This window comes from Lynx rufus, unplaced genomic scaffold (genome assembly GCF_022079265.1).
Source record: "Lynx rufus isolate CCGP_SWC_20201006 ecotype Redwood Valley unplaced genomic scaffold, mLynRuf1.p SCAF_16, whole genome shotgun sequence".
NCBI classification, from domain to species: domain Eukaryota; kingdom Metazoa; phylum Chordata; class Mammalia; order Carnivora; family Felidae; genus Lynx; species Lynx rufus.
In genome coordinates, this window is record NW_025814830.1 from 6,791,752 (window position 1) to 6,818,045 (window position 26,294).

A 26,294-nucleotide genomic window follows, 5' to 3' on the forward strand; every position below is an offset into this window, starting at 1 on the left:
TCCCAAGGACAAGTATGTTTATTTACAAAATGCACACCCCCTCCCTCCGCCCCCCAGCCTGCAATGCATGGGAGAGAGGGAGGGGTCAGGGCCTCACACACGGGAGACCCCAGGAGCACCAGCAGGGGAGGAGCCTGAGCCGGGCCGGAAGGACCCGCCAGCCCCGCCCCTCCACACCGAATCCAGCAGTGCGTGGGGGGGTGGAGGGGCAGTACTCCCTGCCCAAGGTCACGACCTTGTGTCCAGACGGTTCATGTATTCCTGCAAGGCCTTCAGGCGGGCGTCTATTTCCGCCATGTCCGCTGCCTGGTGGTCCGAGGTGTACTCTGTGAGCGCAGGTGAGAGGGGTGGGTGTAGGGGCTGTGAGGGCCCAATATGCTGTCCTCAGACTGTGGGGCAGGGGAAGGGGGGACACGTGGAGTCCCAGGCTCACCTTTGATAGGGACCCAGCCCCCCGAATTAGCCGGGCGTCTCTGACGGCGGCCGCGATCCAGAGGGGTGGACTTTTGCTGCAGGAGGAGGCACGAGAGGGGGTTAGGGACCCTCCCTCTAGTCCTGCCCCCCAAATCCACTGGAAATTCTGAACCCGAGGATCTCAAAAAATAAGGGCTGACACCCACTGGCCACTTACTGGATGCAAAATCACCTCCTGGGAGCTTCACCAGAAAGAACCCTCTGAGGTGAACACGATTACCATCCCCATTTAATTGATCAAAGACACTGAGGCTGAGGGACACACAGGCGATAGGAAGGGGGCGGGGCCGGTTTTAAGACCTTCCATTGGAGGCCAGCGCTGGTGCCCTTGGCCACCATCATCTGCCCCCACCCCACGCCCACCCTCCCCTCCGACCCAAGGCTCAAAACATTCGCCACTAAGGGGGGCGCCTGGGTGGCGCAGTCGGTTAAGCGTCCGACTTCAGCCAGGTCACGATCTCGCGGTCCGTGAGTTCGAGCCCCGCGTCAGGCTCTGGGCTGATAGCTCAGAGCCTGGAGCCTGTTTCCGATTCTGTGTCTCCCTCTCTCTCTGCCCCTCCCCAATTCATGCTCTGTCTCTCTCTGTCCCAAAAATAAATAAAAAAAAAAAAAACGTTGAAAAAAAAATTTGAAAAACATTCGCCACCAGAAGCATTTCGGAGCCACCCCTGCCCACCTGATTCCCCCACAATGGAATCACGGAGGAAAGGGACAGGGGCTTCTGGGAGGTTCATGCCGCCCCCTCCCCCTCCAGGGTCTGGGGAAAGACACTCACCGTATTGGACCCACTCCAGGTTGTGGGGCTGGGAGGCTTCCCGCGGCGAACGCTGTTGACAGGAGACGGTAATCAAGGACCGACCCGAGAAGCCTCCGGCACCTCCCACCTCGCCCTCCCAACGTGGTTTCAAGGCTCCAGGCTCCATCACCCAATTTCCCTGCAAAAGCCTCTTTCCAGCCTCCTCAGACACCCGTTTGGAGGCGGTCTCTTCCCCCAGCCCAAGTTTTACCCTCTAGGGAGGGATTCAGAGAAATCCTCCAACTCGCTGCAGGAGCTGGCGGACGAGCAGCGGCTGCGGAGACTGTCCACTAGAGGGAGAAAGAGAGCGTAAGTCTCCGGCGCTCGCCCGGGGCGCCCAGCCCGCCTGCCGGCCCCGCGCTCTGCAGCCCAGTTACCCGAGGAGCTGCGGTGTCGCGAGCGGTTGGCCGCGTCCCCTCGGCCGGTCACGGCGGCGGGCGGCCGAGTCTGGCGCGACCAGGAGACGGACGGCCCGTCGCCGCTTCCTCCGCTGCCCCGTCGGTTGCGCTGCTGCTGCTGCCTGCGGAACCGCAAAGGAGACGCTCACCCGGCCGCCCAACTAGTGCCAGGAAAGGCGTCGCTGCGCCCCTACGTGGTCGCAGCCGGGGCCAGTGACTCCGCTGAGGTCACGCGGCCTGCGTAAGGAAGAGGCACGCGGACACGCAGACCAGGTGGTGGTGGGAGACAAGGAAGCAGGGCGGGTGGGGGGAAGGGTCAGGAGCGGAGGTGGAGTTCAGGTGCAAAGCAGCAGCAGGAAGGGGAGAGACGGAGCAGGTGACAGGTGATGGGAGAGCGCGATGGATGAGGGCACAGGCCAGCGGGCCAGTAAAGGACCAGGGATATGGGCAGATAAAGAGGAAATGTGCGCTAACTTCATCTTGATCTCTCTCTGCTTCTTCTCCTTGGCTTTCACAAAGGCCGTGGGGTCGAAACGGGGCACGCGACCACCTAGGATGGGGTGGGAGAGTGTGCAGAGGCTGGGGTCACAGGATCACGCCTCCACAGCTCTAGTCCATTCCCCCTCCTCCCACAGGCAGGGCGGGGCAGGGCCTGGCTGGCACAGACCTGTGGGTGAAGGCGAGGGGCGGACGGGGCGGCCTCGACCCCGGCTCCCCCGACCGCTCTCCCGGGAAGAAGAGCGGGCGGCACCGCGACCACGAGATGTGGAGCGCTCCCGCGACGACGAAGCCCGATCCTCCCGCACCCGGGGCGGCACCACCGGCGGAGTCTGTCTCCTGGGAGCGCAGGACCCACTGTCAGTTTCCCGCCGGCCAGCTCCTATCTCAACTCCTATCTCAAGCCTCTTCTCGGATCACACCATCTCCGAACTTTCTGGTCCATCCCACCATCAACTCCCAGACATTCACGCCCTTGCACACGACCCTCACAGACACCTTACCTTGTCCCACGCTCCCGCCCCTCTCGGAGCCCCAGAGAGCGCCCCAGAAGAACCCGTCTGTCACTTCCCTGCATCCTAACAAACCCCCTTCACCGGGACCCTTCTTCCTGAGCTCTTCCACCGCTCCCTAGAAATCCTTTCCAAAATTCCGTCACCCACCGCAATAAGTAACAGCAGACAACCAGATCCCCACCAGCGGGGCCACAACCTTTCACCGTGTGGCCGCGCCCTTTCGCTCTACGGGATAGCCTCAGGGCCCACCCCTTCCGAATCTCCAGGCCCAGCCTCCTGACACACGCTTCAAGCCCTGCCCATCTCCCCACAGACTCCGCCCACCACGTCTAACTCAGCCCCACGCGGTCCATTAGGTTCCTCCCACCGCTCCGTCCCCGCCCACTCTCAGCCGCCCCACTCAAGCCCCGCCCACACGCCCTGGGCCCCGCCCTCCCCCCTCGACTCCACACCTCCTCCCCAGGCTCCGCCCGTCCAGGCCTAAGCACCCCAGCAGCCCTGTCCCAGCTCCAAGACCCCGCCCACCCCAGACCGCGCCCCTCACCCCCTCTTGTACACCGCCAGCTCGCTGTTCACCGTCCTCAGCCGGGCTCGCAGGCTACGCTCCGACGCCTTCACCTCCTCCAGCTGCCGGGGGAGAACAGGGGCGCAAGGGCCCAGACTGAGGCCGAGGTCCACGCCCCAGCGGCCACCCCCGGCCCGCCGGCCGCCCCGCCCCCTCACCTCCTTGGCCAGGCGCCGGCAATCCTGGCTGCGGCGGCCGACCCCGCGGTGTCCGAGGCCCCGCTCTTGCCGAAGCTCCAGCTCCAGGCCGCGGACGAGCCCACGCAGCGCCTCAGCCTCCTGGCGCGCCGCCCTCCCGGCCAGAGCCTCCTCTCGAGATCGGCCCAGCTGGGCCTCCAGCTCGCGCTTCTCCGATGCCAGGCGTGAAACCCTGGGGGAAGAGGGTAGAGGGAGGACGACAGAGTTGGGAGGGAGGGCGTGCACGATCCTATCATCCTCACTTCTCCATGGGTGCGGGCACGAACCATTTCACCTGCTCCAGGAACCGGGAATGCAGCCCCACCACTCCAGCCGCCCCCATGGCCCCATAGTCTCTCTTCCCACGGGGGGAGGAACATGGCCATCCATCCCGCGGCGAGGACACAGCCCTGTGAGATCTGATTCCAAAATAAGTCATCAATCTGCCCTTCTCTGTACCCTGAAAGCCTAGCCCTGAGTTCCTGGCCTTACATGGTCTCCCACGCCCCCACCCCTGGCCTCCCAGCCATCACGGCCTCCTATTCACCAGAAGATTCTTTGTAAAATGCAAATCCGATCAGGTCACTACTGTGCTCAAAACCTTCCTTGAGAAAAAGATGTACACACAAGGCTATTCATTGCAGCACTATTTCTTTTTCAAGTTTATTTATTTTTGAGAGAGACAGAGACAGCGGGAGCAGGGGAGGGCCAGAGAGAGACAGGGAGAGAGAGAGAATCCTAAACGGACTCCTCGCTGTCAGTGCAAAGCCGGGGGTGGGGCTCGAACCCACGGTTGGAACCCAGGAAACCTCGAGCTCATGACCTGAGCCAAAATGGAAAGTCCAACACTTAACTGACTGAGCCACCAGGGGCCCCAGCACTATTTTGTAATGTTTATTTATTTATTTTGACGGGGGGGGGGGGGCAGAGGGGCAGAGAGAGAGGTAGAGAGAGAATCCCAAGCAACTTCCTTGCTGTCAGTGTAGAGCCAGAAGGGGAACTCTATCTCACCAACCTTGAGATCATTACCTGAGCAGAAATCAAGAGTCGGAGGCTTAGCCGACAGAGCCACCCAGGCGCCCCGCAGCCCTATTTATAATAGCAAAAGAGTAGAAATAACCAAAATGTATACCAACAGAAAGTAAGCTGAATTTCTATGATACAGCCACTGAACTGAGTACCACACAACTAGAAAAAGGAAGGAGAAAGAGCTCTATATCCTGTCGCCAAGTGATGGCCAGGATAGAAGTTTAAAAACAGGGCTGAACAATGTTTAATACGTCTCTTTATGCAAAAGAAAAGAGGGGAATTATAAATCATATTATGTTCGTATTTTCAAAAATATGTGAGGATAAATCAAAACTTAAAAAAAAATAGCTTACCTATCAGGGAGAAACCAGTGGCAACAGGGACACAAGTTGGACCCCACTAAATGTACCTTCTTAGGTAACCTCCATGCCCAATATGGGGCTTGAAGTCAAGACCCTGAGATCAAGAGTCGCATGCCCTACTGACTGAGCCAGCCAGGTACCCCCCTACCTTCTTTTTCAGTTCTGACTTCGGAACTCTGAAAATATTGTATTTAAATAAATTTTTAAAAAATCAACCCCTAAAACTTTTATTTTTTTGAATGTTTATTTATTTTTGCCAGAGAGAGGGAGACAGAGCATGAGCGGGGGAGGGGCAGAGAGAGAGAGGGAGACACAGAATCCGAAGCAGGCTCCAGGCTCATGACCCATCAGCCCAGAGCCCCACGCGGGGCTCGAACTCACAGACCGCGAGATCATGGCCTGAGCCCAAGTCGGACGCCCAACCGACTGAGCCACCCAGGCGCCCCAACCCCTACAACTTTTAAAAGAAACTCGCTCAAATAGATCTAACTGGGTGTAAAAGTTGGTGGCATATTGGAGAATTATGTCAAGTGGCAAAAACAAAACAAAAATAACGTGGGGTGCCCGGGTGGCTGTCAGTTAAGCGTCCGACTTCCGCTCGGGTCATGATCTCACGGTTCATGGGAGGCTGCTTCGGATTCTGTCTCTTTCGCTCTCTGCCCCTCCCCCGCTCATGCTCTGTCTCTCAATAATAAATAAACGTTAAAAATTAAAAAAAAAAAGATCCTCTCACTCTCTCTCTCACTCTCTTTCTCTCCTTCTGCCCCTCTCCCCCACTAGTGCTCTTTCTCTCCATAAAATGAAATAAAATGGAATGAAATGAAATGAAATGAAATGAAATGAAATGAAATGAAATGAAATGAAATGAATTTAGGACCTTGAGATGGGGAGATTATCTTGGATTATCAGAGTGGGCCCTAAATACAATCACAAGTATCCTTACGGGGGTGCCTGGGAGGCTCAGTCAGTTAAGCATCCTACTTTGGCTCAGGTCATGATCCCGCAGTGTACAGGTTCGAGCCTTGCGTCAGGCTCCGTGCTGACAGCTCAGAGCCCGGAGCCCGCTTTGGATTCTGTGTCTCCCTCTCTCTCTCTGCCCCTCCCTGGCTCGCACTCTGTCTCTCTCTCTCAAAAACAAATTAAAACATTAAATTCAAAAAAAATGATAATAACCATAAGTGTCCTTATAAAAGAAAGGTCGAGGAAGATTAGACACAGAAGAGGAGAAGGCAATCTGACCACAGAGGCAGAGAGTGGAGTGATGTGGGATGATGGCAGGCAGCAGAAGCTGTAGAGCCTCTTGCGGGGGAGCATTGCCCAGCTGACACCTGGATCTCAGCCCCAGTGATCTCAGACTTCTGGCCCCCAGAACTGTAAGAGAATAAACTTCTGCTGTTATAAAGCACCAAGTTTGTGGTAATTTGTCACAGCAGCCATAGGAAACCAACATAGCATCAGTTGAGTGTAAATTCATGACTTCAAAAGGATAGTAAAAGCAAAACAACATTCATTGAGCTTCATGGAGGATTTGTAGGAAGCAACTCGTTATTCTGACAAAAGTTAAGTAGAGGGGAAAAAAACACAAGCTTTAATCATGCCTTTCTCATAGGAAATATATCTCAGGGAAACCAAATAACTGATGAGAGAGAATGTGTTTCTTTATTGAAAGCTTTCAGCTAACAAAAGCAAAAAAAAAACTATAGAATTAGATCATTACCATTAACCAACCCCTGATGAAAAATCTATCTAGCTACTGATCATCAATAACTACTAAAACTCTATATTAAGGGTGCCTGGGTGGCTCAGTCAGTTAGGCGTTTGACTTCAGCTTGGGTTGTGATCTTGCTGTCCACGGTTTCGAGCTCTGCATCAGGCTCTGCGCTGACAGCTCAGAGCCCGGAGCCTGCTTCGGATTCTGTGTCTCCCTCTCTCTCTGCTCCTCCCCCATTCATACTCTATCTCTCTTTGTCTCTCAAAAAATAAGTAAATGTTAAAAACAGAAAACATTTAAAAAAAAAAAATAAACTTAAAAAACTTTTTTTAATCTTAAAAAAAACTATATATTAACAGTTGTCACTTTGCAAGTTTAAATCAATTAGGGATCTGAAAAACATAGATGCCTACATTTTTGGCAAAACACTGAATTTATCCTTTGCAATCCAGAACAAGGCAAGGATGCCACATATCACTGCTTCTTCTCAACACTGTACTGGTGATCCTCACCAATGCAATAAGGCAAGAAAAAGAAATGAAAGATAAGGATTAAGAAAGAATTAACAAAACAGTCATTTGCAGATGAAATGATTATAAACATTAAACATCAAAGGAAATCTACAAATTATTAGAAATAATAAGAAAGCTGGTGGAAGTTACTAGACACAAAATCAACATCTACAGTTAGGGAGGCCTAGGAGGCTCAGTCTCAGTCGCGCTGATGGTGCAGAGCCTGCTTGGGATTCTCTCTCTCTCTCTCTCTCTCTCTCTCTCTCTCTCTCTCTCTTTGCTCCTCCCGTGCATGTTCTGTCTCTCTCTCAAAATAAATAAAAATAAACTTAAAAATTTTTTTTGAAAAATACAATTATATAAACATCTATATCGTTTATATTTAAATAAACCATTTTAAAAAATCACCCAAAGATAGGAAAAGAATCTAACAAAAGTATGATAGAATAACATCATTCAGACATTAAATAAGACCTAAATAAATACCAAGGTATATTGTTTATATATTGGAGTACTCGCTATTTTTTTAAGTAGGTTCCATGCCCAGTGTGAAACCAAATGCGAGACTTGAACTCACGACTCTGAGATCAAGACCTGAGCTGAGATCAAGAGTCAGAAGCTCAACCAAGTGAGCCACCCAGGCATCCTGTGGAATACTCACTATTTATACAGATTTCAGCTTTCCTTAAATTGTTCTATAGATTCAATGCAATACCAATAAAAATTCTAACAAGTTATGGGGCCCCTGGCTGGCTCAGTCACTGGTGCATCCAACTCTTGGTCTCAGGGTTGTGAGTTCGAGAGCCATGTTGGGTGTAGAGATTAGTTTATAAAAAAATAAAATCTCAAGCCTATTATTCTAAAAAAAAATCCAACAAGTTTTATGTTTTTGTATTGAAAAACCTATTGATTCTGAAATTTATAAAGAAATGCAAATTTCCAAAAATAACCAAAAAATTCTTAAAATGGAAAAACACAAGTCAGAAGACTTGCTCTACCCAGTATGTCTAATTAGAAAGCTACAATACCTCTAACCTGCATATATGATACACACACACACATACACACACATTATTTGTGATAAAGGTGACAATGACGACACAGTAGGGAAAGGATACCCTTTTCAATAAATGTCATCGGACTGATTGGCCATGTAAAAAAAATATGAAAGAGCCTCTACCTCCCCCAAAATCGACTTCAGGTGGATCGCAGACATAAATGTGAAAAGCAAAAGACAAAAAATTATAGAAGACGATATAGGACAAGATCTTCATGATACTGGGAGAGAAGGATTCTAAGGCAAGACATAACAATTACTAACTTCAGAGAAAAAAACGTGTAAGTTAGTCTACATCACAATTAAGAACATCTATTTATCAAAAGACACTATTAAGAGAGTGAAAAGGCCAGCTATAGAGGGCAAGGAGGTGTCTGAAATACATAACATCAACAAAGGGCTCGTCTCCAGACTAGATAAAGAGCTCCTGGAAATCAGTAAGAAATAGATGACAAGGGGCGCCTGGGTGGCGCAGTCGGTTAAGCGTCCGACTTCAGCCAGGTCACGATCTCGTGGTCCGTGAGTTCGAGCCCCGCGTCGGGCTCTGGGCTGATGGCTCAGAGCCTGGAGCCTGTTTCCGATTCTGTGTCTCCCTCTCTCTCTGCCCCTCCCCCGTTCATGCTCTGTCTCTCTCTGTCCCAAAAATAAATAAACGTTAAAAAAATAAATAAATAAAAAATAAACCTTTAAAAAAAAAAGAAAGAAAAAGAAATAGATGACAAAAGGAAAATAGATATGACAGGTGAACAGGCAACTGACAAAAGAGGAAATCCAAATGGCTACTTAAATATATGAAAAACTGCTCAACCTCTTGGTAATTAAGTGAACGCAAATGAAAACTACCAAGAGGTATCGACTGGGCTGATGGGAACTTCATAAGAAGGACTCAGATCTCAACCTCAGAACTCATCGGCCCCAACGCCACCTGACGGTAGGCAAGTACATGGCACCCCCAAGGAAGGTGTCTTGCCAGAGACCTAAATCTGATTAGCCTCTAGCGTTAACAGTGACTTCACAGGAAATACAGGGGACAGAGGAATACACTGACCATGGAGATAAAACGAAGTATTTACAGAGGAAATCTGATGTCTGGGATTCGCTTCTCGGGGAGGGGGGAGGGTGTGGATCAAACAAGAAGGGCAAAATGTAGAACACCGTTGAATCTGGGGCACAAATACTTGTGCATCCTACTTCTGTCTACTGTGTGTGCTTGGGATTTTTCCTAATAAAAAACTTCTTAAAATCTGTAGCTCCCCCACCTTCTCCCAGGAGCTCGCCATTTGGCCCCATCCAGCTGATTCCCCCTTCCTCTCCTCTCCTCCCACCTTCCTCTCCCGTGCTGCGTCAGCCAAGCTTCTCTTTACAGATCCAAGTCCCTCCTCCTGCAACACTTTCTCTCATCCTTTAAATGTCACATCCGCTGTCCCCAGCCAGGCTAGGTCATGTCCCTCTGTTCTCTGCTCTCATGCTCTCTGTACATTTCCTTCTTATAGCACCAGTCATTGTAGAGTTGGCATTTATCAGTGTGATTATCTGTCTTCTGTCTGGATCCTTACTCCAGCTGTCTGGTCACCGTGAGGGAACCTGAATTCTCTGGTCGGGCTGTGTCCAACTCTACTCCACTTATTACGAGCTGGGTGACCTTGGGCAGTAGCACCTCACATCTCTGGGAAGTGGAACAATAACAATACCTACGTATAAAGCTGTATAAGAATCTACAGGGTGCTTAGACCATATCTGGCACTGAGTAAGGGCTCTAGAAACATTAACTCAGGCCGGGGAGTGTGCCTGGCACACAGTATGAACTGGATAAACACTGGATGGATAGATGGATGGATGGATGGATGGATGGATGGATGGATAGATGGATGAATGAATCTTGGAGTCTTCCCAAACTCCCTCACTATAGTTAGGAAGAGGAAGTTGGGAAGAGAAAGAAGCCACCAACCAGCTGTAGGATCTCAAGCCATCCTCTCTAGTTCTGGTTGGCTCTGAGCGACAGAGGGCGCCACGCTGTGGCCAGTCCGGGAAATGCATACATCCACACACACCAGAGAGGCCAGAGGGTAGATCCTGAGGATGAAGTGAGGGAAACACTTACCCTGCTTCCCAGCAATGTACAGCCAGGCTCTTCCAGGAAGACCCACAGGGCTCTCCAGCCCCAGGGGCCCCCACCTCCTCCCTGTCAGCCCTGAACACTTAGCCCTGGCCTAGCGGCCTAGCAGCCACCAACATAACACAACAGCTACAGAAACAAAGGGGGCTTGGTGCTGGCTGCACGGATTCAAAATCTAGCCTGGCTATATATTATCTACTGTGTGACCTGCGGCAAGTTCTCTAACCTCTCTGGGCCTCAGTTGCCTCCTCTGTAAAATGGGGGCGAGAGCAATGTCTACCTTGCAAGGATCAAAAAACTTAAGTCACGAAGGGGCACCTGGGTGGCTCAGTCGGTTGAGCGTCCGACTCTTGATTTCGGCTCAGGTCATGATTTGACGGTTCATGGGATCAAGCCCTGAGTTGGGCTCAGCACTGATAACGTGGAGCCTGTTTGGGATCCATTTTCCCTCTCACTCAGTCCTCCACTGGCACGCTCTCTCTCTCAAAAAAACAAACACTTAAAAATAAATAAAAATTTTAAATTGAAATGAAAAAATTAAAAAAAAATAAAGAATAATACAAATAATTAAAAATTAAGTCACAAAGCACCGAGCAAGAATCCTTGGCACACAGTTAAGTGCTCTATAAATGTCAGCTATGGTTATAATTATCATTGTTCTTACACAAATTTTATTTGCCCTTCCCAATGGGCGGGACTTCCTCCAGGTGGCAATGGCGTCCCGGATTCAGCACGCCACAGGGCACAGCATGCAGCAGGCACTCGGTAAATATGCCAAAAAGCCTTTGCTCTCTTCACTTTACTCTGCCAGCCCCCGTGTTTTCACCACATCCAACCAAACACAAAGCCCTTGCACATGCTGTTCCCTCTGCCTAGAACACTCTTCCCCACTCGCTTCACCTGACTCACCCCAAGACCCCAGCAGGTTCCTATTCGGCCTCCTAGAGCACAGACTCCCTTTTCTGCCTAATCCCATCTCTGCTAGCAATGCTATTCCCAGGTGGTTATGTGATCAACGTCCATCTGCCCCCTGGGCTGGCCACAACGTGAAGGGCAGGGAGGGGGCCAGCACAAAAGAGGCGCTGAATATAGCCCCACCTCCACCGTCTTTGCACATGCTGTTCCCTTTGCCTGGAACACCTCTCCCTTACCAGGCAGGCTCCAGCCTCCCCTCTGGGCTTCCCAAACTCCATCCACTGGGTATCTTCACTGTCTACAGACAAAGCTATCTCCCCCACTGGACCTGGAGTCCCAGGAGGGCAGGGCCAGGATTGGCTGAATCACTGCTGTGTCCCCAGCACCACCCAGCACAAGGCAGGCACAGAAGAGGGGCTCGGAATAAATGTTTGGTGAACAAGGGACCACCACCCTTCCAATAGTGCTGAGCATAGGGCCAGGCAGTGACTGATGGGATGCCTCCTCCCCCCAGCCCCAACCGCATTCGCCTCCCGGACTCACTGTTCCCTCAGGTGCCAGATCTCAGTCTCCCGGGTGTCCCGAGCATCCTGGCCATCCAGCCCTCGAAGGCGGCCCAGCTCCTCCTTCAGTGAGCGGATGATGCCCTGCAGGACCACAGGGTCCGGCTTGCCCTGGTACGGGAGGGGCAGCGGGTAGTGAATCCTGAGGAAGATTAGAACCGTGGCATCTCAGAGGCCAAAAATCCACCCGAGGGTAACTACCAGACCCTGAGAGCCTTCGAGTAGGAAAATACACAATTCCAAAAACCTCACGTTCCTAGAGGCTTAAGTTCTAAATGCAACTTCCAGCCCCCTCCCTGCGCCCAGACCCCTTGCACCAGCTGGCCGTCCCTGAGACTCCCTTCTAGAGCAATTTTGGAACCCCTGGCATTGATGGGCCGGGTGCAGTCCGAATTAACTTGCTCATCATACGCTGCTGGTGGAGTGAAAACTGGTATCACGTGACTTACCACCAAGCAGTCCTAATTCGATTCCATAGGGGTAGATTCTAAATGGCCTGATCTGCGTCACCGCTTAGCAGAGGAAAGGTAGGGCACCTTGATTAACTGCCGTCCCACCAGACGCTATGCTCATAGGACGGACAACTTCCCATTAGAAGATCCGGGAGCTATTATCAAATGGGGCAGATGCTATCCCCTGGCTACCCAACAGCCATTGCCAGCTCCCTCGTCCCTTGCTGCCTCCCACTGTACAGGCTAAAGAGCCAGGCATTGATTTTAGCAACATCCCCTGCACATGACCACTTGTGGCCAAATATTAGGGAAAGGCCACAAGACCATTTCTGGCCAGATATTATAGGAAACCTATTGGGCATCTTTTAGGAACACTTCTATTTTCCTGATTAAAAACAGTAGATGCAATTAGCAAGTACGGCCCAGTTCTCTTCCTCTTGCTTTGATACAGAACCCACGCCTGGAGGGCCAGCAGCCATTTTGTGACCTTGAGGAGATAAGGATGAGGTCCAAAAGCCAACACTTTAAGGATGACAAAAAAGGAATAAAACAGAAGGAGCCCGAGTCCCTAAGGAAACTTCTAGGTAGTAGCCACTTACCTAGACATTTTGTTGGGTGATAAACTATTGTTTGTCTAAAGCACCTGGAATAGTTATGCTACTACTTAGAGCCAAACACAATACCAAATGATACAAATCCCAACAGTGAAGATTCCAAAGGCAACACCCCCACCCCGCCCTCAGGGTTTTCTGAGTTCTAACTACACCCTCTCCTACCCACCCACCAGCCTGAGCCTGGAGCCAAGTCCTTTATCCCCACCTGTCAAACTCCACAGAGTAGATGAGGATCAGGTAGCGCTTGGAGTTGAGCTGGGCTGATTTTGAGGCCAAAGGGCCTGGGCGGCCCCCCATCTTGCGATTCCGCAGGGACTCCAGGTCTGTGTAGGTCAGCAGGTCAAGGGTGACCGACTCACTGCTCTGTTGGAAGAGGATGGGAGGAATGGCCAGGCCCGGAGCACACAACCCACAAAGCCAGGCCACGCCCCACAAAGCCAGGCCACGCCCCATCCATTCGTTGGGCTAGTGGGGCCTTTCCGACACTGAGACAGATGACCAGAATGGCCCTGCCCCAGGGGCTGGCACAAGGACACCAGAGGGAGAAACTGGTAAGAACCTAAATGCTCAACCATGGGAGACAGCTTAGTGCTGTGGCTCTCCAAGTGCTGTCCAAAGGCCCCTGGGGGGTCCCCGAGACCCTTTCAGGGAATCCACGAGGTCAAGACAATTTTCCTAATAATACTGTCATGGGTCCTTGCCAAAGGCATCAAATGCAAATGTACAGAGGAGTCACTGTGTTTTCTGTTGCTCGGCAATCTCAGTGGGGGGCCAGGAAGAAGGAAGAAACAAACAAACAAACAAATGTAACACCAGAAATCAAAAACAGGAGTGGTCTTTTTTTTTTTTTTTAATAGGCTTCACGCCCAACGCGGGGCTTGAACTCACGACACTGAGATCAGGACCTGAGCTGAGATCGAGAGTCAGGCACTTGACGGACTGAGCCACCCAGGCACCCCAAACCTAGGAACGGTCTTGACGAATCAGTACAGATTAATTTTATCGAATCTCCATCCTTGAGTACACAGCTCTGTGACAAAATGGGAAATACACATTGTGTCGCGTACCAAAGTACGACAGACAGTTGTCCCAGGAAGAACACTTGTGTAATCGAGCTGGGGGCTAAATTAGCCACTTTTTCATGGCACACCATTTTTACGTGAAAGAGCGACTGACAGACAAAACTACAGTTATTCAGACTTGGCTGTTTGGCAGGCATTTTCTCCCAAAATGAACGAAGTCAGCCCGTCACTTCAAGAAACATAACTGGAGGGGGGCGCCTGGGTGGCACAGTCGGTTAAGCGTCCGACTTCAGCCAGGTCACGATCTCGCGGTCCGTGAGTTCGAGCCCCGCGTCGGGCTCTGGGCTGATGGCTCAGAGCCTGGAGCCTGTTTCCGATTCTGTGTCTCCCTCTCTCTCTGCCCCTCCCCGTTCATGCTCTGTCTCTCTCTGTCCCAAAAATAAGTAAAAACGTTGAAAAAAATTAAAAAAAAAAAAAAAAGAAAAAAAAAAAAGAAACATAACTGGAGGTATTTGTTGCCAATGAGAAAATTCAAACTTCAAAGCAAAAATTGGCATTTTTGGAAAACTTGGATCGGCCCACTGTGCGCTGGGTAAGCTTCTTGATGTCCAAAGACTTTCCTTGGGGAGATCGGTGAGGATATTAACAAATGTGACTTCCTGATACCGGATAATGAAATGTGTCAACACTCGGAGGGTCTACATAACGCAGCAAACCGTATTTTCCAAATGACCGGTGCGTGATATTATAAAATGGGCAAAAGATCCAAGCAAAGTTCAAGGTACATCAATAGGGTTTAATGTAATGTAGAACAAAAAGTTCATTGATATGCTCTCGGACTCCACACTGCGACAAACCTTTGAGAAACGACCACCTGTGCCGATTTAATACGTTAGCAAAGAAGGATGTGCACCATTATCTGATAAAAGCAATTAAAGGATTCCCTTTCCCACTGCGTATCTAGGTGAGGGAGGTTTTTCTGCATATACTTCAACCAAAACATATCACAGCAAGGGTGCCTGGGTGGCTCAGTGGGTTAAGCATCTGACTTCGCTCAGGTGATGATCTCACGCTGGTGAGTTCCAGCTCCTCACAGGGCTTTCTGCTGTCACTGCAGAGTCTGCGCTTCAGAGCCTCTGTCCCCCTCTCTCTCTGCCCCTCCCCCACTTGCACTTTCTCAAAAATAAACATAAAAAAAAAACCACATCGCAACAGACTGAATGCAGAAGCACATATAAGAATCTAGCAGTTTTCAGGGCGCCTGGGAGGCTCAGTTGGTTAAGCATCTGACTCTTGAGTTCCGCTCAGGTTATGATCTCATGGTCTGGGAGTCTGAGCCTCTCATCAGGTTCTGTGCGGACAGTGTGGAGCCTGCTGGGGATTTTGTCTCCCTCTCTCTCTGCCCTTCCCCTGCTTGCATGCGTGTGCTCGCTCTCTCTCTCTCTCTCAAAATAAATAAAAATTTAAAAACTAAAAAAAAAAAAAAATCTAGCAGTTTTCTATTAAGCAAGACATTAAACAGATTTGCAAAAATGTAAAACCATGCTGTGTTTCCTACTAATTTATTTTGTCTTAGAAAATGTATTTTTTGGGGCGCCTGGGTGGCGCAGTCAGTTAAGCGTCCGACTTCAGCCAGGTCATGATCTCGCGGTCCGTGAGTTCGAGCCCCGCGTCGGGCTCTGGGCTGATGGCTCAGAGCCTGGAGCCTGTTTCCGATTCTGTGTCTCCCTCTCTCTCTGCCCCTCCCCCGTTCATGCTCTGTCTCTCTCTGTCCCAAAAATAAATAAATGTTGAAAAAAAAATTAAAAAAAAAAGAAAATGTATTTTTTCATTAAAATGTTATTTAATTTAACACCTAACAGGCTCATTATGGCTATTTTAAGTGAACTCATAAATATCTTGAAGTTATTCTCAGTTTTAATTTATAAAACAACTTAATTTACAATACGGCAAACAAATATTGATAGAAAAAGCCTGCATAAACAAAAGCTCTTTGATGGCCTCAATAATTTTTAAGACCACAAAGGGGCCATGATACAAAAAACTGGGTTACATAAATCATGCTGAATGAGCGTAACAGAATACTAAGCAACCACTAACAAGGATGACAAACTCACAAGTTGATGACAATAATAAAAACAGACAATATCTATAAAGCACTTATTACGAGCCAGACGCCATTCTAAGGTTTACACACAGAACTTATTTAATCTTCACAACGCTGTGAAACAGGGACTACTTTATCCCACATTACAGATAGGAAAACTAAGGCATGAAGGGGAAGTAACTGGCCCAGGGCTTCCAGCTAGTAAGCGGCAGTGATGTGTCTGACTTCAGAATTCATGCTCTTGACCATTGTGCTATACTGCCTACACATACACATGAAGTGTTAGCAGTCTGGAGCAGGGGAGATAAGGGGGATTATAAGAGACTGTCAGTTCCAGGGCACCTAGGTGGCTCAGTCAGTTAAGCAGCTGACTTCAGCTCAGGTCATGATTAAGCGGTTCATGAATTCAAGCCCTGTGTGGGCCTCCGTGCTGACACCTCAGAGCCTGAAGCCCGCTTCGAATTCTGTGTCTCCCTCTCTCTCTGCCCATCCCCTGTTCGTGCTAGGTCTCTTTCTCTATCAAAAATAAATAAACATTAAATAAAAAAAAAAAATAAGAGGGGTGCCTGGGTGGCTCAGTCAGTTGAGCGTCCAACTTCGGCTCAGGTCATGATCATTCGGTTCATGGGTTCAAGCCCCACATCAGGGTCTGTGCTGACAGCTCAGAGCCTGGAGTCTGCTTCAGTTTCTGTGTCTCCCTCTCTCTCTGCCCCTACCCCACTCATGCCCTGTCTCTGTCACTCTCTCTCTCAAAAATAACTACAACATTTGAAAAAAAACAATAAGAAAGAAAGACGGTCAGTTTCTAAGTCACACACTTTAATATGTGAGTGCAAATATCTATAATCAGAGACATAATGTAGGTCATAGTTTTAAAATGCCTAAATAACACCCTTGCCACTCCAACGTCCAACCTGCTCCCCCCCCAACTGTCAATACTTCTAACTACTTGACGTTATACATTTTTTCAATTTCTGTTTCTCCCACTAGAATGTCCATTTCATAAAGGACAGGAATTTTATCTCTTGTGTTTAGTGCTGTATCCCAACGTCTATCACAGTGCCTGGCACACTATAAATGCTCAGTAAATTACGTGAATGAGTAGCTATACTCACTGATGTGACTAAATTTTTATGAAATATCGTTTAATCTTTTACTTTTTTAACTTTTTAAGTTGATTTATTTATTTTGAGAGAGACAGAGACAGCATGAGTGGGGGAGGGGCAGAGAGTGAGAGCGAGAGAAAGAGAGAATCTCAAGCAGGCTCCACGCTGTCAGCACAGAGCCCGACGTGGGGCTTGAACTCACAAAACTACAGGATCGTGACCTGAGCCAAAACCAAGAGTCAGAGGCTTAAAACCGCCTGATGTGGTTTAATCTTTTCAAAGCAGGTTACAGAGGGGTGCCTGGGTGGCTCAGTCGGTTAAGCGTCTGACTTCAGCTTGGGTCATGATCTCATGGTTCATGGGTTCGAGCCCCGCATCAGGCTCTGTGCTGACAGCCCATAGCCTGGAGCCTGCTTTGGATTCTGTGTCTCCCTCTCTCTCTGCCCCTCTCCCACTCGCCCCTGTCTCTCTCCCTCAAAAATAAACATTAAAAAAAAAACGACTTTAAAAGCAGGTTACAGAATACTTTGGGAAATATATATCAACTATATAAAATTATACATCTGCACACACACACACACACACACACACACACTTTCACAAGTAAACAGAGAAGTGGTGAAACGGCTGGAGTGATTTTCACCAAAATATTAACAGGAATGAGTGTTAGTAGAGTGATTCTTCCTTTCTTCTTGACATTCCTCTGTGACAGGAATTTTCCACATTAGAGTAACCATCACTAGAATCAGAATAAACCACTTACATTTGGGAAAGAAGAAAAAGACAGGCCTGTCCCTTTAAGGAAAGAGAAGGTAGAGGGCCTTGCATCCGTCAAATGGGCATCCACCTCCCCAGGGATCCACCCCTAGCTCCCAACCTGCCCCTACCTGGGTGAGAGCCGACTCCAGCATGTTACAGAAGATGTTGAACTGTTTGAAGTTCCCTGTCTTGTGAGTCAGATCTTCGATGACTGGGTAGAGAGAAAAGTCCTTCCTGAAGTCTGACCCCCTGCCCAGCCCAAGAGCAATGCATCCAAGCTTTCCGACTTGCCCCCACTCCAGGGCCTCTGGCCTGAGGGACGAGCCCTCCACCCCCACCCCACCTTAGGGAGTCTGGTCAGGTAGAAGACGCAGATGGGCGGGTTCCTGGTTGACCTCATCTTCCGGGAGAAGGTGATCCCAGGGAAGGACAGGTGAAACCACCCCAGGCAGGCCCACTCACAGCTGGCATCGAACTCGCCCCGCCACTGGTCAGCCGTCATCCGGTCCTCCACCTCCAGCTCCAGCACCTGCCCAGACACCACCACCCGCACGGCATGCTCCACACCCCGGAAGACATAGTCCACCTGTAGGCCGGCTGGCTGGTCCATGGCCAGTGTCGCTGGAGAAAGGACGAAACAAAGACCCAGAGGGGCTGAGAGGCCAGGCTCCAAGGCTGGAAGGCCAAGAATTCATATCCTGGCTTCACCAAGGTGAAGAGATTGCCTCTCTGTGCCTCAATCTCCTCATCCAGAAAACGGGTATAATAACGGAATCTACCTCAGAGTGTTGTCATGATCATTAAATTGCAAAATCCACATAAAAACACTTAGAACTGTGTCCGTGCCCCACGCGTGCTGGCTGACAGGCTATATGACTTCCAACAAGAGAATCGTGATTAATACACTGATATTAATTTATTAATCCTTACGCTCATTATCTATTAATCAGTCACTCATTCATTCAAACATTTGTGGAGAAAAATCAAGCTACAAAGGGAGACAGAGAGTACTGAGGTCAGGCAGAGCAGATTTAAAATTTTCATTTTATTTTATTATTTTTTTTTTAGAGAGAGAGAGAGAGAGAGAGAGTGCATGCGAGCAGGAGAAAGGGACAGGGGGGAGTGGGGGGAGGAGAGAGGGAGGGAGAGAGACTCTTAAGCAGGCTCTACACTCACAGCAGAGCCTGAATCAGGGCTCAATCCCGTGACCCTTGGATCATGACCTGAGTCAAAATCAAGAGTCAGACGCTCAACCAACTGAGCCACCCAGGCACCTCCAGGCAGGGCAGATTTTTTTTTTTTTTTTTTAGTTTTTAAAGTCTACTTATTTATTTTTTGAGAGAGACAGAGAGAGACAGTGCAAATGGGGGAGGCGCAGAGAGAGGAAAGAGGATCTCAAGCAGGCTCTGCGCTGCCACAGAGACCGACGACGGGCTCGAACTCTGAAACCACTAGATCATGACCTGAGCCGAAACCACGAGTCAGACTTTTTTTTTAATTTTTTTTTTTAACGTTTATTTATTTTTGACACAGAGAGAGACAGAGCATGAACGGGGGAGGGTCAGAGAGAGGGAGACACAGAATCTGAAACAGGCTCCAGGCTCTGAGCCGTCAGCACAGAGCCCGACGCGGGGCTCGAACTCACAGACCGCGAGATCATGACCTGAGCTGAAGTCGGCCGCTTAACCGACTGAGCCACCCAGGCGCCCCGAGGCAGACTTTAAATAGGGCGTCAGGAGGCGATCTGTAGAGCATGCAACACGTGATCTCAGAGTTGTGAGTTCAAGCCCTATGTTGGGTGTAGAGTTCACTTAAAATCTAAAAAAAAAAAAAAAAAGAAAAGAAAAGAAAAAACAGGGGGTCGGGGCAGGCCTCTCTGAGGAGGTAACATATGGGCAGAGAACTGAAGGAAGTCAGGGAGCAAGTCACATGGCTGTCCAGGGAAAGGGGTCCAAGTCGAGAGAACAGCCAGTGACATATATTATATACAATGAAATTAATAATTGATTTTATTAATTAGTCTGCTGCACACATAAGTACCTTCTCTTAGCCAATAGGGCTACTACTCGCTGTTAGTTCTATGAAGTGGAGGACAGGGTCAGATCTGTGCGTTCGGCGTGGATTTTAGGGAGAGCCCCAGGTTGCTTGAGCTCGTATCTAGCTTCAGGTATGTGCACAGACACGGGCAAGTTACTTAATCTCTCTTGGACCCAGATTCCTTCTCTTTAAAGCACATGCTCTCCTGGGTGCTGGGGATACCATGAGAAACCAGATTTCGCCCCTACCCTCAAGAGGGCGGCAGCAGTCAGAGGTATAAAAATGTCACACACACACACACAGACACACACACACACACACAAAGTTGCGGGTAGGGCTCCTGGGCGGCTCAGTCGGTTAAGTACAGACTTCGGCCCAGGTCACAATCTCATGGGTCGTGAGTTCGAGCCTGGCACCGGGCTCAGTGCCGACAGCTCAGAGCCTGGAGCCTGTTTCAGATTCTGTGTTTCCCTCTCTCTCTCTGTCCCTCCCCCACTCGTGCTCTGTCTGTCTCTTTCTCTCTCAAAAATCAAATAAACATTTTTTAAAATGTCCAAAAAAAAAAGTTGACTAGTGGGAAAAAAGGAGATGCTGGGGGTAGGGGTTGCTCTCGTAGCTAAGGTAGCCAGGGAAGGGCTCTCTGAGCAGACGCCTGGAGAGGGGTAAGGAGAGGCCAGGGGAGGGCTCCACGATGGGATGTTCCTGGTTTATTCTAAGAACAGCAAGGTATAAGCGTGAGGGACAGAGAGAGGGGTAAGTGATGAGATGAGAGAAATACCGGGCCAGATGATGTTCATGCAGGCCTCTGTAAGCCCATAGGAGGATAACAGGGCTCATGTCCTCGGATTGGTGTAAGGATTAAACGACTTAATCCCAATAAAATCCTTGGACAAATCAAGCAATGCCTGACACAGAGCAAGCACTCAATACACACCGGCATTATTATTATTATTACTATTATTATTAGTTGTGTTGTGTCTTGAAAGGCAGTACAGAAACAAGGCAAGTCCATTTTCTCCTCAGTGTACAGATGGGGAAACGGAGGCTCGGCAGAAACCCACAGCTGCCCCAGGGACAGAGCTACCAGGACCGCCCCCAACCCAGATCACGGGGACCCCTCCAATGCCTGGTCTCTTTCTCTCCCCCGCAACCTTTGCTCTGCGTCATTCTTTCCCCCAAAAAGTCTTCCTAAAGGCTGATATTGGAAAATATAACATTTATGAGGCCAGAAAATGATGAGCCCTGAAACTCTAGGCCAGAGGTCTTTAACCTTTTTAGGAGTCTTTGTGCCTTTGATAGCCTAATGAGATCTCTGAACTCCCCCAGACAAATGAATAACCAACCCTTGGCGAGTAATTTCAAGGGCTCCCAGAATACCACCCTGAGGCCCATCCACAGATCCCCTTTCTCAAAGGCCCAAGGACAACCGCCAAAGCCCCAGACATCCTGGCAGGCACCTCTGACTCTAGACCCAAGTTCATAAATTTATTTGGGGGGGGGGGTTCTCTCGAGTTTGGAACTGGCTGATGAAATCGAGAGACCTCTTCCCCCTGAAAATCCATACTCTCACAATTGGGCACTTTCACATTCTCTGGAGGTTCAGAGGTGGGGTTAATAATCCCTGACCTATGGGCAAACAAACAGCTACACATTTCAACGTAATCCTGCCCTCCCCCCCCCCCCCGGGCGGTCCTCCGCGCGAGTGCCAGGCAGCGCTGGCCCTGCCCCGCCCGGTGCCCTGGGCCCCGCCCTCAGGCCCCGCCCCTCCGACTCCGCGAACCAATCAGTAGTCGCGCCATTCCGGTTACCACGGCGTTGGAGGTACCGGCAGAAGCCCGCAGGAGCCTTAACAGCTTCACCGCCCCACTCACCACCCAGCTCGCTGTACCAAACTCCAGGGAGACAGAGGAGTAAAGGGGCCCGTCCCATCCCATCTCCACCACCAACCCAGCCCTGCTCTCCTCCCCCACTCCCCCACTCCCCCACAGAAGCTCCCCATTCTCTTCCCGAGAATAGCAGCCCTTCCCTAAACCACGGAGCCTTTCCTCATCCAACTGCCGTGAAGTCATTAGCCTCCGGCTCAGTCCCCAGATATTAAGCCCCTGAATATTCTCCCCGAATTCCACTGTCCCCTTACACACACCTGCCCCCCGCACCTCCACAAACTTCGCCCGCTCCCCTTTTCTCGGCCTGATGGGAGCAGCCCTGCCACCTCCACATTCCTTTCCAGACCCCAACTCCCCATCTGGGGATTCTGAGCCTGGAGATTCCGGACTCCCTTCCCCTCCCCGCTGCAGAACCTCCCTCCCTCCATTTTCCAGCCTCACCCCTCCTACCACATTCCGGAAACCAGCCCTCTTCATTCCCTTCCCCATGTCCTTACTGCCATGCGGCTCTCCAAGATGGGGGGCGGGATGGGCCACATTCCCCCTCTCCGTACACCAGCCCCCAAGTTCTCCTGGGGTTCCCCCCCCCCATATTTTACCTGAATGTTGCTCCCTCCTGTTATTCCGCCTGGATTCTGCCTGCATATTTGCCCAAGGTTCTACTCCACAGTGAGGATCTACCCCATTTTCAGCCTTACTTTCCCCCATATTTCACCTGGATTCTGATCCCTCCCAAATTCTATGTAACCCCCCTCTCCCCCCCCCCATTTTCCATCTCCCTTCCCTGCAGAGCCTTCCCTGAACACCCTGCCTACGCCCCCCCCCCCAACCAATTCTGGGATTCTCCAGACCCCGAGCCCCTCCCTCCTTCCCACCCCCCACCTTGTCCTTCTACCTGCATCCTTCATCCTTGCTCTGTGACCAGTGGCCCATCCTGGTTGCTGGTTTCATTCCAGTCCCAAGACTCTTCCTGGCTCCTCTTCTCCGCCTCAGCTTCCCGACCCTGCATTCGAGGCCCCGCCCTCGCCAACCCGTGACGTCAGCCCTTCAACCTTGCGCGCTCCGCGTGGACACCCCAGCACCCCACTCGGGCCCACACAGCTGACCCCACTTCTCGGGCCTCATGACATCATGGCTTCAGCACACACGCACATGCGCACAAGCCCCCTCAACTTTCCGACCCCAGCCCTCTCCCTCTCGTCTTTCTCTAAGATGACTCCCCTCTCCGCTGCCAGGGTCACACCACGGTCCCTGGCTCCTCCCCCTCCCAAAAGCGCTCCCCGGATATTCCAGATTTCACAGCCCTCGCCCTACGGTGGGGGTGGGAGCCGAGCCAAGAAAAATCCACATCACCGTCTCCCACACAAGACAGGGGTAAATCACCAGCTCTGGCAGCCCCCACCCCGGGTGGTTATTTCCACCCTCTCCGCAGCGCCCTCCTGCCCCCACCACCACACGTTCCAGCCTGGCCATGACCTAGCCGGCCTCTCCTACGCAGTGTACCCTCCCCCCCCCACATACTATACACACCGGCCTGGCCCCGCCCCCATTCTAAGCTCACCTCACCACCCAGTGGGTGAATTTGAGCCGGCTAGAACTCCCCTCCCTTCGCCCTGCGCTCCCGCAGACTATAGACCAGAGCCTTCCACACTGTCCCCCTGGAACACATAAACACGAAAGGTTTCTGGGACTCCCCAGGATCCACACCTCCATAGCGCACACCGCAGCCCATCACCACCCCGTGGGGTATCCAAATCGCCCCCTCCCACTATCCCTCAAAGGCTTTTTGCCTTAGATAAGGACGATGCACACCGATCAACCAGTGACTCATCCTTTAATTCTGCTCTCTGGCAGCTGCTGTAACCATCCCCCATTTTACGGAGGACGAAACTGAGGCTTGCCCAGAATCCTGCAGCGAGGGAAAGGCACACTAGACCCCCTACACATTACCCAGCTACCCTTCCCGGACCACCTTCTGCTTCCTCCCATAACTCCCTGCTCCTTTCCCTCCCAGCACCAATCCTTGTGGGTGGTCTCCTATCTTAAGCATGACACACAGGGACTCCTGGCCTCAGCTCCCATCCCACCACCTGCCCACAGCGTGACCCAGGGCAAGGCACTTAGCCTTTCTGGGCCTTTTCCCATCAGTCAAGTGGGGATAAGAGCTCCCATCTCACACAGGGTGACTGCGGGGATTAAATTAATACGTGGAAGGAGGTTCGAACAGTGCCTGGCTTTCGGTCAGCTGTTTACCATCTGTGCAACTAGCTGATGATTAGTTGACAGACTAGAAACCCAAAATTTTGATCATTCTGGGTCTTCAGCACCGTGGGCCTGGCACAGATCAGGGGCTACTCTATGCAAGATGCCAGGAAAACGGGGTTGTGGGTACTGGAGATACAGCCGAGGTCTTGTCCTCTCAGCTCACCCCTTGTCGCCAGGTCCCAGCTCCAATGTCCACTCCTGCAGGAAGCCCTCCCTGACCCCCAGGCTAGGTGAGGAGCTGTCTCAACCACCAGGCTCCCCAGCACTGCCCAGCAGAGGGCCAGCCACAGAGGGGAGGTTTAACGATGAGACAGCTCCTGTCCAAGCTCTGAACTGGTTTCTCCGAGGGCTGCAGGTGGTTGATGACAATGCGGGATCTTGGGCATGGCCCCAAACCGGCAGAAGCAGAACTTCTGGGGGGGGAGGGGGGGCCCAGGAATCTGCATTTCCCACAAGCTCCCCCAGCACTGAGATCTGAGACCTTACACCCCTGGACGCCACAGTCTTCCCAGTTTATTACCCCATCTTGACCCCACCACCCCACCCAAGACTCTCCCAATACCTCCCAATATGTCTGAGGAACAATGAGGAGGCCAGGGTGGCTGAAGCCGTGTGAACAAGGGAGAATGGCAGGAGTTGAGGGCAAAGTGGAGGGGGAGCTGGATCTGGTGGGGGCACTACAAGCTTGGCAAGGACTTCTACTGCGTGAGGTGAGAGCTATGGGGTGTCTTGACCAGGGAACACCATGATCTGACTTGTGTTTTAACAGGAACCTCCAACGGGGGGGGGGGGGGCGCGGGGGGGCGGGTCAAGGGCAGAGGCAAGGAGCCCAGCAAGGAGGCCACTGCAACAGACCAGGCAAGAGCAGGTGATGGCCCGGATCAAAGCAGTAGCAAGGGAGGTGGTGAGATATGGATTCTGGAAGTGCTTTGAAGATAGGCCCATGAGATGTGCCGATTGACAGATGGCATGTGGGCACTGGAAAAGGGAGAGTCAAGGACAATTCCAAGGTTTTTGTCCTGAGTACCCGAAAGGATGGAACTGACATCAGCTGGGTTTGAAGACTGAAAGGGGGAAATACAAGCTTGATTGGGGACAAGTTTTTAAAGCATGTATGTCAGTTGGACCTCCAAGTAGAGAAGAGTCGGCCGTTGGACAAATGAGTCTGGAGTTCAGGGGAGAGATCCAGACTGCAGACAGGCATTTGGAGACATCATTATATAAAGAGCATGTGAAGCCAAGAGACTGGGTGAGGCCACTAGGTGGGAGATATAGACAAGTAAGAGATGAGGTCACCCTAACGACGATAAAACTGAGGCACAGAAGGTTAAACAATTGGCCCAAGGACACCGTGACGTTCAGTGGCAGGGCCAGTGGCAAAGCCAGCATTTAAACTCAGACAGCCCCAACTCCAGACCCCACACTCTTAACCACTGGTAGGGTTGTTAAGAACTTTCAGAGTTAATTCATTCAAAACCTGGCACATAGTAAGCCCTCAACAAACGCTACGTGTATCGATCACATGCCTTCACACCTCGTTAACACACACCTTCATCCCCGGAGTCCTCACTCATTTCCTCCCTCGATATAGTTCCTCACCTGCCCTCCACCCGAATCAAAGCTTGTAACTCATCGCAAGGACCTCCGCTCCTCCACACTGCGCTGTAATAACCCCTTGCCTTAAAACCTCCCATTAAATCGCAAGGCTATATCACAAGGGCATTTCTGTATTTTACCACCTGCTGTCGCCTGCTTTACACACTTTCCCCATTAAAGACCCTCCTGAGAAATACAAAACATCTCCCCCACTCATATGCTGCCCTCTGCCTTACAAACACTCATCAGAGCGCCCATCTGTGTTAAAGGTCACCCCCTCTCGACTCTTATACTGCCCGCCGCAGCCCACCTTCCCCCAGAGCATCCCCTCCCCCCAAGATCGCCACCCCGGCCCGCGCACCCGCTACTCCCGCCGCCTCTCACCTTCTCCACAGACACCCCTCCTCGCGAGGGGTTCAACTGCCGAAGCTCCAGCCCCGCCCCAAGATCCGGCCTTCTCGCTTCTGATTGGCCCCGGTTTACTCCCAGCCGAGTTCTCATTAGTCAAAACAGACGCCCGTCACGCCGTGTCCCGCCTCAGAGAAGAGCCCACCCACCAAAGCTTGCAATTGGCCAACTGGGATGAGAGGTCCCTAAATGGGCCGGGTCGTCGGTCTTCTCTCCAATCTTTACTGGCTAATTACTACTGCCAGTCATACAAGGAGGGGTGTTCCTCGGAGGGGAGGAAATCCTGGAAGTAGCCCCTTGACTCCGCCCATCGCCCCCTGCAGCGGAATAGGACGCTCCCACGCGGAGGGGCGGA

At 51.0% G+C, this 26,294-nt stretch overlaps 1 protein-coding gene across 2 annotated transcripts; it reads right to left on the minus strand.

Moving 5' to 3' along the window:
- Positions 1-25,968, minus strand: CCDC61 (coiled-coil domain containing 61). 2 transcript variants are annotated; one of them, XM_047077803.1, is made up of 14 exons: positions 25,916-25,968; positions 18,210-18,368; positions 17,876-17,958; positions 12,959-13,116; positions 11,668-11,829; positions 3,405-3,615; positions 3,226-3,308; positions 2,336-2,505; positions 2,143-2,218; positions 1,648-1,790; positions 1,482-1,560; positions 1,250-1,301; positions 434-509; positions 1-326 (listed from the first exon to the last, which is right to left on the minus strand). In XM_047077803.1, exons 2-14 carry the CDS (start codon positions 18,355-18,357, stop codon positions 229-231), a joined length of 1,539 nt encoding a protein of 512 aa, XP_046933759.1. In that variant the 5' UTR covers positions 18,358-18,368; positions 25,916-25,968; the 3' UTR covers positions 1-228. The 2 variants fall into 2 exon arrangements, with proteins under 2 accessions (XP_046933759.1, XP_046933758.1); XM_047077802.1 differs by lacking the exon at positions 25,916-25,968 and adding an exon at positions 22,566-23,074.
- Positions 25,969-26,294: the final 326 nt, after the last annotated feature.